The 14,270-nt window shown below is 44.4% G+C and overlaps 1 protein-coding gene across 2 annotated transcripts in view; it reads left to right on the top strand.

Annotated features, from left to right (window-relative positions):
* POLD4 (DNA polymerase delta 4, accessory subunit) overlaps window positions 1-13,230 on the top strand; it is a 104,370-nt gene extending 91,140 nt beyond the window's left edge. For both annotated transcript variants that reach the window (XM_056531129.1, XM_056531128.1), the window contains exons 2-4: window positions 2,485-2,562; window positions 10,727-10,838; window positions 12,265-13,230. In XM_056531129.1, the coding sequence (XP_056387104.1) occupies window positions 2,485-2,562; window positions 10,727-10,838; window positions 12,265-12,289 (215 nt within the window). In that variant the 3' untranslated portion in view covers window positions 12,290-13,230. The remainder of the gene's footprint in view (window positions 1-2,484; window positions 2,563-10,726; window positions 10,839-12,264) is intronic.
* Window positions 13,231-14,270: the final 1,040 nt, after the last annotated feature.

The following is a 14,270-nucleotide window of genomic DNA, read 5'->3' as shown; positions in this document are numbered from 1 at the left end:
GCCCGAAAGGTTTACAAAGCCTCAAAACCCTCCATCAGCAGATGGGTCAAAGAAGCCATTCGAGAATCTATGGTTTCTCAAAATCTAGAGCCAGCTGAGTTCTTAAGAGCTCACTCAACCAGTGAATCTAGTTCCTTTGGAACATATATGCAAAGCTGCATCTTGGAGTATTTGCATTTATCATCCACTACAGACTGGATCCTGGAGTTGCCAATTACTCCTAATTTGTGGGGATGGTATTTTCCGCCGCTAGGCATGAGAACCCTACCTCATAGGGTTTCTGCTTGCCACATCCCCATCTAAAATGCTGGTAGGTCATAAGGGAACCGTTAATTTTCAATGATAATTTTTTTTCTTGAGTCATAACAGCAGCACACAAATATCTCTCCCTAAGTTTATTGTATTATTTTTTATGTATTTGTGTCATATGTATTCTTCTTGTATATGACACAAGGGACTGAGGGTAATTCATTTTTCTATAGTGGAAATGTGGGAGTTTTTTTTTTTTTTACATTTAATTGAATTTATTTTCAATACAATTCCATAATTCCTACCAGTTTTCAGGGGATGAAATACCCCATCTGTTCTGCTGTTAGGACTGATGGAATATTAATTAGGGTTAGATATTAATGATTCTATGCAGCATTGTTGAGCTCAGTCCCCACATGTACTGGTCACAAGATTATTACATCATCACAGTCCCTACCCCTCTAACATGTAGCAGGTACAAAATAGGTCCTGGTCATGGCAGTCATTTCTCTTGTGTTGTGTGTGGACATCTCTGCAATTCAGTGACTGACTGACCAGGACCTGCTCTGTGCCTGCTAGATTCAGTACATGTGGAGTAGCAGAAGTCAGCAGTTTAGGATAGAAGACGATGTGGCCGAAGGACCTGTGATGATAATGATCACGTGACAGGAGTGAGCGGATCCACAGTTACATGTTCCCTATACAGAAATGGAGATCATGACCATGAATATTTATAAAGGAGGAGTTGTGCAGGACCAAGCTGGGCAGGCAAAAGAGTGCACCTAGGGGCAGAGAAAGTCCCCAGGTACCAAGGTACATCATTTGCATATTTAGATTTTTAGGCATATTTAGGGAACATGGCCATGTAGGAAAAAAAAGGTAAACATTAGAATCAGCACTAATACTCTGTACCAGCAGGTAAATGTGGGTGACGCTGATGGCAGATTCCCTTTAAACTCATAAAGAGCTCCTGTCATGATCTTGATACATTTTATAATCCTCCCAGTTCACTCCCCCATTATGATAAACCACCACTTGCCTTTATTTTCATTATTTTTTAGTATTCTACCTTGATATTGTTCTGTATCTTCTGCTCAGTCTCACTGAGCTCCACAGACTGGGAAGCGGTGATCCCCAGCTAGCTTACATCATCTGAAGCTCTGCTGGGGAGAACTTCCTCCCTCACTCTGCTACACACAGTCGAGAGAAGTTCAGTGTGAGATGGGCTGTGATTGGCTGAAACCGCACACACAACCCTCAGCTCTCTGAACTGTGCTATACACTTTATACACTGTGCTTGGCTGAGGTCCTGCCTGCATTTCCTAACTTTTGTCTCTGCCAGCCTTCAGCTGGAGACAATCTGCAAGCAGGACAGCAGGCAAGAGCAATAGAAGACCCTTTGGTGGCCAAACTTTTAGGGGTTAAGTATTCTTAATTATATTAGAACGTTAATTCAAATAGGCAAATCTATAACATATTACATTTAGATTGCTAATGTCAGGTACCATTTAGGGACTCAGAACATACATAAAATAAAATAAACAAAAATACAGTATATGTCTGAACTATTAAAATATAGCGATAAGTAAACTGCACAGTCAATGGCGTAAACATAAAAAAAATAATATTAAGTCCTAAAACGCATATTTTGGATCACTTCATATTCTAGAAAAAATGAATAAAATGCAGTCAAAAAGTCTCATCAATACAAAAGTGGCACCAATAAAAACTACAGATCATGGCACAAAAAATTTAATCCTCATACATCTCTGTACACAAAATTAATGGGTCATAGGGGTCAGAAGAGAACTATTTTCAGCATACTTATTTTCATACAGAAAGTTACAATTTTTTTAAAGTAGTAAAATAAAGCAAAACCTATATAAATTGTCATTTTAATCATGTTATTTTTACTGAAAAGTAAAGTAAAATTTGCCCCACAAATATAGATATTTTTTGTATCATCATAAATTAGGTGGTAAAATGAGTGATGTCATTGCAAACTAAAATTGGTGATGAAAAAAACAAGCCCTCATATGGGTCTGTAGATGGAAAATTTAGTCCTTAAGAGGTTAAGAGGTAAAGCTATTAGGTTGGGGCTTCATCAGGATGTTGAAGCCGTTTGGCTTTTTTTCCCAGTTTTAAAGAGATCCACTCTTATGTAAATTACCCTTCAGGGTAATAGGTGACAACCTCTAGGTTTCCATTTGGTGAACTGTCTTTCCTTTCCTGCAGGCGCTGTGTTCCTGGAGTTATCTCCCTTAGACAAGCTGATCCAGTTTGATCTAGACTGGCGATATGGACCTTGTACAGGTACCATAACATGTCTTGCTGCATATTGCATTTAGGGCTACCTCTGCAAAAAATGTTGGTGCCCCATGAGAATAAATTAGATGATGACTAACTCATTATATGATCTAGATATTTTTTTTATATATTTCAGCCAGCTGTAAAACACCCAAACTTCAAATAAACAAAACTTAGATTACCATAGGATTCTGTGAGACCGGTGTTTGATTCAGTAGAAACACTGTTGGTCCAGGTGTTTAATTTAGATGACAGGCAAGACCAAAATAATGGAATACTCCAGATCAGACCCTTCTATTCACTTACTGCTCCTTCCTAGGTTCTTTTCACCCTCACGCATCACTGCTATAGCACACTAGTTCCATTATACATTAAGCAAACACCATCAGATTAGCATGTATTAGTGGAAAGTGGCCCAAACTATATCACTTGGATGCAGAATCTTGAATGTTGAATTATTGTGATGTTGCTACTGATCCTGCACCCTCATAGTTGCAGTTCAATCTGACACTGGAAGCTGGCTGGGAAATAAAGTTATAGCCCGCAATGGGAGAGAGATAATCTTGTTGGGTAAAGCTGAATGAATAGTGCATGAAGGCAAACACTATATTAGTGTAACACTCACATTTCTGGAGACAGGAACCCCAGTGGATGTGGATCCTCTGGACCTGTGTGGCAGATGACTTGGACCGTACCAGGGAGTGGAGTCTAAGGTGCCGCTGGTTTTCACCAGAGCCAGCCATAAAGCAGGGATGGACTTGCTGCTGCAGGCGGCACCTAGGTTGCTACCCCTGGCACGGCTCGACCACACAGGCGGCTGAGGAGATGCGAGGCACAGGAGGGATAAGGTAACTCGTAGTCTGGATAGCAGAAGGTCAGGGCAGGTGGCACAGTAGCGAAGTAAAAGCGAAGCAGGAGTTAAGTAGGCAGATGAGCAAGGTCAAGTCACAAGAGCAAGAGATTTGATTCACGGCAAGGCAATACAGAGGAACGCTTTCTCAAAGGCACAAGGCAAAAAAGATCCGGCAGGGAACTGAGGAGGGTGGAGGAATTTATAAGTAAGCCACAGAGAGGCAGAGGCAGGAGAAACACCCGGAGAGTGATGGACTGGGGCTCGCATTCGGGAGCGTCCCGCGATGCGAGTCCCAGCCCCGTCGGCAGCAGAAGGTAAGGGGACCATGCGCTCATGGGCAGCGTGTGTGGCCGGAGTGCATTACGTAACAGTACCCCCCCCCCCCCCCCCTTTGGTCTCCCCCTCCTTTTACGAGAGAGAAAACTCCTGAGAAGGTCATGGTCCAGGATATTCTCCGCAGGTTGCCAAGATCTCTCCTCTGGACCGTAACCCTCCCAGTCGGCAAAAAAAAAATAGTTTACCTCTCACAGTTTTTGTAGCAAGAATCTGTTTAACTTTGTAGATGTCAGATGAGCCAGAGACAGGTGTGGGGACAAGATTCTTCTGAGAGAACCGGTTTATGACAAGAAGCTTGAGAAGAGAGACATGGAAGGAATTGGGAATACATAACGTAGCAGGTAGACGGAGTTTGTAGGAGACAGGATTGATCTTTTGTAGAATCTGGAAGGAGCCAAGGTAGCGGGGACCAAGCTTGTAACAAGGGATCTTGAAGCGGATGTATTTGGATGAAAGCCACACCATGTCACCAGGAGAGAAGGACGGAGGAAGTCTTCTACGTTTATCCGCTTGCGCCTTCATGTGTTAAGAAGCCTGGGTCAGTTGCCAGATGGTTGAGAAGTCACGGACCAGCTCATGAACCGCAGGCACTCCGGAGGAGACTGGGAGAGGAAGAAGAGAACGAGATGGAGTCCATAGACAACAAAAACGAGGGACGAACTCATGGACTCGGAATCCTTATGATTATATGAAAATTCAGCCCAGGGGAGAAGGTCAATCCAATCATCTTGGCGAGCTGAAACAAAATGCCGAAGATAAGACTCAAGATTTGATTAACCATCTGCACCTGACCGTTGGACCGAGAGTGGTAGGCCAAGGAGAGGTCCAAATTGATGTCCAGATGGTTACAAAGGGCTCGCCAGAACTTAGAGACAAACTGCATACCTCGATCCGAAACGATATGCTGAGGAAGACCATGTAAACGAAAGACATGCAACAAGAAGTACTTCGCCAGCTGCAGGGCAGAAGGAAGACCTGGTAGAGGAATAAAATGAGCCATCGGGGCAAATCTGTGATGAAATCCATGGCGATATGGGACCAGGGAGTCTCTGGAATGGGTAAAGGCTGTAAGAGTCCTGCAGGTCTTTGTCGAGGAGTTTTGTCACGGGGACATGTTACACGGGACTGAACAAAATCAGAAACATCACGTTCAAGATGGGACCACCATAAGTTCTGGGAAATAAGAAGTAGAGTCTTGCGTATTCCAGGATGTCCTGCTAACAAGGAAGAATTACCCCATTTCAGGACCTTGTGTCTCAATCTGGCAGGCACAAAGAATTTTCCCAGAGGAACTTGCTGAATCTTGGCAGGAGTGGCGTGGAGTCCAAACCAATGACATCAGAGGACATGGAGAGATCATCAGCTCTGATGTTCTTGTCTGCTGAACGGAAGTGAATGAAGAAGTTGAACCTAGAAAAGAACAGTGACCATCTTGCCTGGCGGGAGTTCAAACCCTGAGCAGACTGAAAATATATAAGATTCTTATGATCGGAGTAGATGCTGACCGGATGAGCAGAACCTTCCAATAAATGTCGCCATTCCTCCTTGATAGCGAGGAGTTCATGATCTCCAATGGAGTAATTCCTCTCAGCAGGAGAGAATGTCTTGAAGAAGAACCCACAAGTTATACACTCTTGCCCTTGGCGTTTTTCTGAGTGAGAATGGCACCCGCTCCAATAGATGAGGCATCAACCTCCAAAGCAAAGGGCTTGTAAGCACTGGAGCAGAGGCAAACGCAGACTTTAAACGGGAGAAGGCCTCTTCAGCCTCTTGAGGCCAAGATTTAGGATTAGTTGCCTTTTTAGTGAGAGCCACAATAGGAGCAACCAAGGATGAAAAAATGTGGGATAAACTGACGATAATAGTTAGCGAATCCCAGAAAGCGTTGAATAGCACGTAGGTCCGATGGACGAGGCCAATCCAATACTGCAGACAACTTATCTGGATCCATCTTCAGGCCCTGATGAGAGACAATGTAGCCAAGAAATGGACTAGATGATTCTTCCGAAGTCACTGAAGAACCAGACGAACATGAGTACGATGCTCCTCTAGGTTGGAAGAGAAAATCAGGATGTCATATAGGTATACGACAACACAGGTGTAGAGAAGATCACGGAAGATATCATTGACAAACTCTTGAAAAACGGCTGGAGCATTGCAGAGACCAAAAGGTATTACAAGATACTTAAAATGTCCGTCACGAGTATTGCAGGCCATTTTCCATTCATCTCCCTTGTGGATATGAATGAGGTTATACGCACCGCGTAAGTCCAACTTGGAGAAGACCTTGGCACACGTAGACAGTCAAAAAGTTCTGAGATAAGAGGTAGAGGGTAATGGTTCTTGACCATGTTTTTGTTAAAGGGGTACTCCGGTGGTTAATTTTTTTGACTATATGGCATCTTCTTTGTAAGTTTTGTTTTTTTGCAATATACATGTGTTATATGTTTTGGCAGCATGTATGTGTTTTTCTTACCTGTTTGTTGGGCAGGAAGTTCTGTAGTTCAGAGTGTTTTCTTTTACCGTTGTCCTCAGTTCTGAGTCTGTTGTGGACAAGATGTCACAGCTTTTTTTTTTCTCTCTCTGTCTGCATGAGAGGAATAAGCCACGCCACCTCATCTCATCCAGCTGAGTACACAGCTCCTCCCCTCCTCCCTGCTCTGTATTCTAAGGACGCAGGTCTGCACAGGAGAAGGACCTCACAGAGAAGATAAGTGTTATCTGAAGGGGAGGATGACAGGGTGCACGGGCTGGGGATGTATGGACTGCAGGGGAATAAATCTCATACTGGGAATGATCTCTTTCGGGGAGATTTATCAAAACCTGTGCAGAGGAAAACTTGCCCAGTTGCCCATAGCAACCAATCAGATTGCTTCTTTCATTTTTCACAGGCCTTCATAAAAATGAAAGCAGCAAGCTGATCGGTTGCTATGGGCAACTGGGCAAGTTTTCCTCTGCACAGGTTTTGATAAATCTCCCCATATATGTCAAAGGGGGGGGGACTCCTTAATGACACATGCTGGGAGTTGTAGTTCCTGTTGTGTGTGTATGCTAGTGTTTACAAACCAGTGTGCCTCCAGCTGTTGCAAAACTACAACTCCCAGCATGCCTGGACAGACTTTGGGCATGCTGGGAGTTGTAGATTTACCACAGCTGGAGGTGCACTGGTTGGGAAACACTGTTCTAGCCTATTCAGCATACACATCATGTTACACCAGTGTTTCCCAACCAGTGTGCCTCCAGCTGTAGCAAAGCTACAACTCCTAGCATGCCCAAAGGCTGTCAGGGCATGCTGGGAGTTGTAGTTTTGCAACACCTGGAGGCACCCTGGTTGGGAAACACTGGTGTATGCCCTACAGAGGTGTGGTGAACTACAACCCCCAGGAGACTACAGAGGCAGCATGCTGGTGTTATACCACAGACTGAAGACTCCTGAATGACACATGCTGGGAGTTGTAGTCCCTTTTGTGTGTGTATGCCAGTGTATCCCAACCAAGGCTGATTATATTAGTGTGCTGTGTATAAGGGGGCCGACCCGGGAAAATAGTAGGATGGGTAAAGGGCGGAACAAACAAACAAACAAAAAAAGGAGCTGCCCCAAACCAGCAAGGCATGTGGCATGCTGGGATTTGTCGTTTTCAGCACAGCAAGAAACAGGAAATAGAAGCAAAGATCGAAAAACAAAGTGGGGGATAAAAAGACAACAAATAACGGAAATAGAGTAGGCTTAACAACAAGAATAGAAATGAAACAAAACAAATAGTGTAAGTCACAAATGGAAAAACAGTTGACCACCGGAGTACCCCTTTAAGTCCCCTGTAGTCAATGCATGGACGGAGTGAGCCATCCTTCTTCCCTACAAAGAAGAAACCTGCTCCAGCAGAAGAGGACCTATGGAGAAATCCCTTTTGGAGATTCTCCTGGATATACTCTGCCATGGCTTTGGTCTCAGGAACTGATAGAGGGTATATCCTCCCACGAGGAGGAGTGGTACCAGGCAGAAGATCAATAGGGCACTTGTAAGGACGATGTGGACTCAGCCTGTTTCTTGCAGAAAACGTCAGAGAAATCTTGGTAAGGTGGCGGCAGGCCAGGTGAAGGCGGAAGACAAGAAATAGCTTTACGCAGAACAGGTTGGAGGCAAAAATTTTGGCAGGATTGTCCCCAGCGAATTATTTCTCCAGTTCTCCAAACCAGTCGGGGGGAATGGCGTTGCAGCCAAGGAAGGCCAAGAAGAATCCCAGAAGTACAGTGTGGCAGAACATAAAATTCAATCTTTTCTTTATGTGATACTCCCACTTGCATGATGAGAGATTCAGTATGGAAGTGAACCTTTCAGTCCAGATTTTGTCCATTAAAGGGGTATTCCAGGCAAAAACTTTTTTTTTTATATATGAACTGGCTCCGGAAAGTTAAACAGATTTGTAACTTACTTCTATTAAAAAATCTTAATCCTTCCAATAGTTATTAGCTTCTGAAGTTTTCTGTCTAACTGCTCTATGATGATATCATGTCCCGGGAGCTGTGCATGATGGGGAAATTTCCCCATAGGAGCTGCACAGCTCCTGGGATGTAAGTCATCAGAAAGCAGTTAGACAGAAAACAGCAACTCAACTTCAGAAGCTAATAACTATAGGAAGGATTAAGATTTTTTAATAGAAGTGATTTACAAATCCGTTTAACTTTCCGGAGCCAGTTGATATATAAAAAAAAATTTTTGCCTGGAATACCCCTTTAACAGAGGAGATGAACAAGGGCTTGGCAAGCCGAGTAAGGGGAAGATGATACTTGTGGACTAAAGCCACATCAACAAAGTCACCTGCTGATCCAGAATCCAAAAATGCTGTAGCGCTGAAAGAAGACTTGGCTGAAGCGAAGACTTGTACAGGAATAGTTAAATGTTGAGAGGCCTCTCCCACGTACCCTAGGTGTGGGTGAACTGTACAGTCCTTGAGAAAGTGCTCCGGGCTAGCACAATACAAACATAAATTCTCATTGCATCATCGTGACCTCTCCTGTTGCGTAAGACGAGAACAATCTCCTTGTATGACCACTTCGGCAAGAGGCGCAAGAAACTGAAGAGGTGGACGTTGAAACACGGGTGTCAGGGGGGCAGGTTCCCTCTCTAAGCGCAATTCCTCCTGTCTCTCGGCAAAACACACATCAATGTGTGTGGCCAGGTGGATAAGTTCTGTCAAAGAAGATGGAGGATCACGTGCTGCAAGGGCATCTTCAACCCCTTAACAACCACGGACTGAAATGTACGTCCTGGTTTGGCGGTACTTTGGGCACCAAGACATACATTTACGTCCTTTGTATGACCGCGAGCATCAGTGGTGCTCATGTCATACACGGCAGGTTCCAGCTGCTATCAGGAACCCACCTGTAATAGCGCACAGATGTCCGCCATTAACCCCCCAGATGCCGTGATATGTACAGATCACGGCATCTGTGGCAATGTGCATGATAAAATACATGACTGGATCGCCCGCAGCGCTGCCGCGGCGAGCCGATCATCTGTAATGGCGGACGGAGGTCCCCTCACCGGCCTCCGTCTGTCTCCCGGCGTCTCCTACCAGAGGAGAATATTTGGCATAAGTAAATGTCCGAACTATCAAAATATAATGTTAATGATCCCGTACAGTGAACGGCGTAAATGTAAAAAAATTAAAAAGTTCAAAAATGCTGCTTTTTTGTCACTTTTTATTTAAATTTTTTTAAATAAAAAATTATATAAAAGTTTTATATATGCAAATGTGGTATCGATAAAAAGTAAAGATGACGACGCAAAGAATGCTGACAAATTGGAGGATACCAGATTAGCACGGTCCCAAAGGGGTGTAGCCCAAGCCAGGACTTTTCCGCACAGTTCCGTCGGAAACAGTTCAGACATGAGCGTCAAGTGCATGGAGCACTGTGTAACAAAGCCTCTGCATGACTTGGAATCCCCATCATACTTGGAAGGCAAAGGCAGGCGCAGCTGGGAGCCAGAAGACACTGCAGGAGCTGGAGGTGGGAGTGGGCTAGATTGTGGTACCTGCTGCTGTTGCAAAGCCAAAGGCTGTTGTATCATGGTTGAAAGCTGAGAAAATTGCTGCGCCTGTCGGGCCAACTGCTGCAACTGACGTACCACAATGGAGGGAAGATCTGCAACTTTAGGCAGTGGTACCTCAGTGGGATCCATGGCCGGATCTTACTGTAACACTCATGTTTCTGAAGACAGGAACCCCGGTGGATGTGGATCCGCTGGACCTGTGTGGCAGATGACTCGGACCATACCAGGGAGTGGTGTCTAAGGTCCCGCTGGTTTTCACCAGAGCTCGCCGCAAAGAGGGGTGGACTTGCTGCTGCAGGCTGCACCCAGGTCGCTACCCCTGGCACGTCTCGACAACACAGGAAGCTGTGGAGATGTGAGGCACAGTAGGGATAAGGCAACTCATAGTCTGGATAGCAGAAGGTCAGGGCAGGTGGCACAGTAGCGTAGTCAAAGCGAAGCAGGAGTTCAGTAGGCAGGCGGCAGAGAAGCAAGGTCAAGTCACAAGAGCAAGAGATCTGATACACGGCAAGGCAGTACAGAGGGATGCTTTCTCAAAGGCACAAGGCAACAAAGATCCGGCAGGGAACTGAGGAGGGTGGAGGAATTTATAAATGAGCCACAGGTGGATTACACTAATGAGCGTACTGGCCCTTTAAATCTTAAAGCTCTGGCGCACACGCGTCCTAGGGGACGGGGACACATGCGCCGGAGCAGAGTGGCAGGAGAAACACCCGAAGTGACGGACTGGGACTCGCATGCGAGCTCGTCCCGCAATGCAAGTCCTAGCCCCGTCGGCAGCAGAAGGTAAGGGGACCATGCCCTTATGGCCAGCGTGTGTAGCCGGAGCACATAACGTAAAAATTAGCAGGAATGGTGTCCCATTACTAAGGAGAGATGATGCGCCCCTAAGGCTGGCCCTGATTGTATCCAATGTTTGGCTTTAGGAATCACACGTTTGGAACGTTGGCAGAGAGCAGACGAGTTGGGACTGAAACCTCCAAAGAACATAAAAGACATTCTAATGGCCCACCATGCGGATGCCCAGTACCAGCTCAAGTAAGTGGTTTATGGCTTTATCAATGCTTCTAGGCCCCAGGTGTAATGGTCAGAATAAGACATCCATTGTTAAAGGGGTACTCCGCCCCTGGCATCTTATCCCCTATCCAAAGGATAGGGGATAAGATGTTAGATCGCCGCGGTCCCGCTGCTGGGGACCCCGGGGATCGCCGCTGCGGCACCCCGCCATCATTACTGCACAGAGTGAGTTCGCTCTGTGCGTAATGACGGGCGATACAGGGGCCGGAGCAGTGTGGTGTCATGGCTCCGCCCCTCATGACATCACGGCCCGTCCCCTTAATGCAAGTCTATGGCAGGGGGCGTGACGACCACCACGCCCCCTTCCATAGACTTGTATTGACAGGGCTGGCCGTGACGTCACGAGGGGCGGAGCAGGGACATAACGATGCTCCTGCCCCTGTATTGCCCGTCATTACGTGCAGAGCGATCTCGCTCTGCGCAATAATGATAGCGAGGTGCTGCAGTAGCAATCCCCAGGGTCCCCAGCAGCGGGACCCCGGCGATCTGACATCTTATCCCCTATCCTTTGGATAGGGGATAAGATGTCTAGGGGCGGAGTACCCCTTTAAACTTTCACAACAGCTGGTGAATCACATGTTAGAGACCACTGCCCTAAAGTACATTAATTGGTAACCGTGGGTAATAGAAGTTACTTCATGTTTCTAGCTCCTTTGGAGGATACTTCTTTTTCAGCACTATTCTGCCATCCTTTTCAACGGGGCATTACTGCTTTTGAAAAAAAAAAAAAATAATCATCTTGATGGCTTAAAGGGGTACTCCGGTGAAAACCTTTTTTCTTTTAAATCAACTGATGCCATAAAGTTACAAATTACTTCTATTAAAAGTACTTATTAGCTGCTGAATGCTACAGAGGAAATTCCTTTCTTTTTGGAACACTGATGACATCACGAGCACAGTGCTCTCTACTGACATCTCTGTCCATTTAAGCAACCATGCATAGCAGATGTATGCTAAGGGCAGCATGGTGGCTTAGTGGTTAGCACTGCTGCCTTGCAGTGCTGAGGCCTTGGGCTCAAATCCCACTAAGGGCAACAATAAATATAGACTTATTATTATAATAACATCAGCAGAGAGCACTGTGCTCGTGATGTCATCAGAGAGCATTTCAAAAAGAAAATAATTTCCTCTGTAGTATTCAGCAGCTAATAAGTACAGGAAGGATTAAGATTTTTTTATAGAAGTAATGTACAAATCTGTTTAACTTTCCGGAGCCAGATGATTAAAAAGAAAAAAAGGTTTTCACCGAAGTACCCCTTTAAGCTCATCTGTTGACCCTGGGCCACACTTCCCCACCAGACTTAGGATGTAGTTAGGTGCAACAAAAGTCTTTATTGTTAATGTTATAGAAAATACTTGATCTCTAACATATTCTATATCCTTTCAGCTTGTGGAGTTCATACGCCATCTGAGATCATGTGATGTAACTGAGAACGCCGACTTAAAGTACAATGGTCAAGTGAATGACCTAAATTGCTCAGGGATTAAAAATTTAATGAAGGATGATATACCATGCTACCATTCCCACAATTGCTGGTAACAATGAAGATTTGTGATCTGCTTTCTAAGATGGACATTGAACAACCCTAAATGGGTTGTCCTGTAAGATTAATATCAAGAAAGAGGGAAAATGTGGTTTTAAAATAAAAATAAAATTCTCAGCTGCTGCTCTTCTGACGGTCAATGGGTATTTGGGGAGCATCAGAGAAGCAACTGCTAGAGATCAGGATGTCGAGGGGGGAGTGAGCAACACTTTTTTATCAGATAGGACAGATAATGTCAATTAACTATTTAACTGTACAGCCTATATAACACCTACAACACTATAGCCGTACTGTGTACTTCTAACAACTTTAATAAACAATCCTCAAGGTCTGCTGGATAAAACTTTTATTGGGTGGCATATATGTGCTGCTGCTCTAACCTAAAAGATAAAGAATTTATGGTGAGTAAAAATTACATTTTCATTTACATTCTGTAGCAGAAGTACCAATGGGGATTTAGCTATCAACCATTTGATAGTGTAGTTTTGCACTACGGAATGTAGTACCACTCTATTGAAGGATGGTTGTTCAGATTTTCCCATACTTAACCTGTAGTACTTCAAAACGTGTAAGACAGAGATTAATAGGCGGTTCTAAAGGTCTGGTCAGTAAGGATATATTTATTTTCCACTCATGAGGTAGACACTGCTGTTGATGAGTTAGTTCTTCTAGTTCTGGTGCATTATGGTGCTTGTAACCCAGCTTGCATATTGCAAATATAAATTATTTCCTGTGTTTATCTGAATAAAACATGGTAGACATTTTATGATCCTTGTTCCTCCCTGAAAAAATTAAAATAAATGCTCCGACTTTTGGTGTGCTTCACATAAGTGTTTGGGGCTCTTCCCACATCAAGGGAGTGAAGTACTTTCTGCTCTTGATAGACATATCAGAAAATAAACACCGTAATCTGGTAATTAGTGTTGTTGAATAAAGCCACCTCAAGAGTAAATGAGGATAATGCTCTCAAGAGAACTCTGTCTTAATTAAAAATTAGGTAGGGATCAAAGCCACTCACTAATAGATTTAGCAGAGGTTATGGGGAAAGGGGATTTTGAAGAATTTATGTTTCAAATCTAAAGAAGAAGCTCAAATGATTTCTGCAAAAAAAAATTCTTCCACAGAGCTGCTGACAACGGCATAAAATAGTGAAAGATTTAAATGGGCACTGTCGGATTCAAAAACTTTTTATAAGTTGTACATCTTGGCAATACATTAAAGGAGTAGTCCAATGGTGAAAAATTCTATACAGTTAGCAACAGTTTAAAAATTGATATGCATAATCCAGCATCTTGACCTACACTTCTTCTACAGCCTGTGGTCAGCTCATCATTCCTTTCCTCATAGTTCTCAATATGTGAGTGGTCACCAATCACAGCACTCACACAATGAACCAATCACAGCAGTCCTGCTTGAGCCTGGTCACGTGGGCGCCGTGCTGTAAGCCAGGAGAAGTGTGAGGGGGAGAATGAGGACTGACACATCTCCAGCCCCTGCAGTTCAGTATGTCTCCTCACATATAGAAATCATCCCCAGCCCCTGCAGTGCAGTATGTCTCCTCACATATAGAAATCATCCCCAGTATAATATTTATTCCCTGCAGTCTATACACCACCAGCCCCTGCAGTGTAATATGTCTCCTCACATATAGAAATCATCTCCAGCCCCTGCAGTGCAGTATGTCTCCTCACATATAGAAATCATCCCCAGTATAATATTTATTCCCTGTAGTCTATACATCACCAGCCCCTGCAGTGTAATATGTCTCCTCACATATAGAAATCATCTCCAGCCCGTGCAGTGCAGTATGTCTCCTCACATATACCGGTAGAAATCATCCCCCCTCTCA

Source organism: Hyla sarda, chromosome 7 (genome assembly GCF_029499605.1).
Source record: "Hyla sarda isolate aHylSar1 chromosome 7, aHylSar1.hap1, whole genome shotgun sequence".
Classification (NCBI taxonomy): Eukaryota; Metazoa; Chordata; class Amphibia; order Anura; family Hylidae; genus Hyla; species Hyla sarda.
The sequence above is the reverse complement of the archived record's forward strand: the minus strand, read 5'-3'. Positions and strand labels throughout refer to the sequence as shown.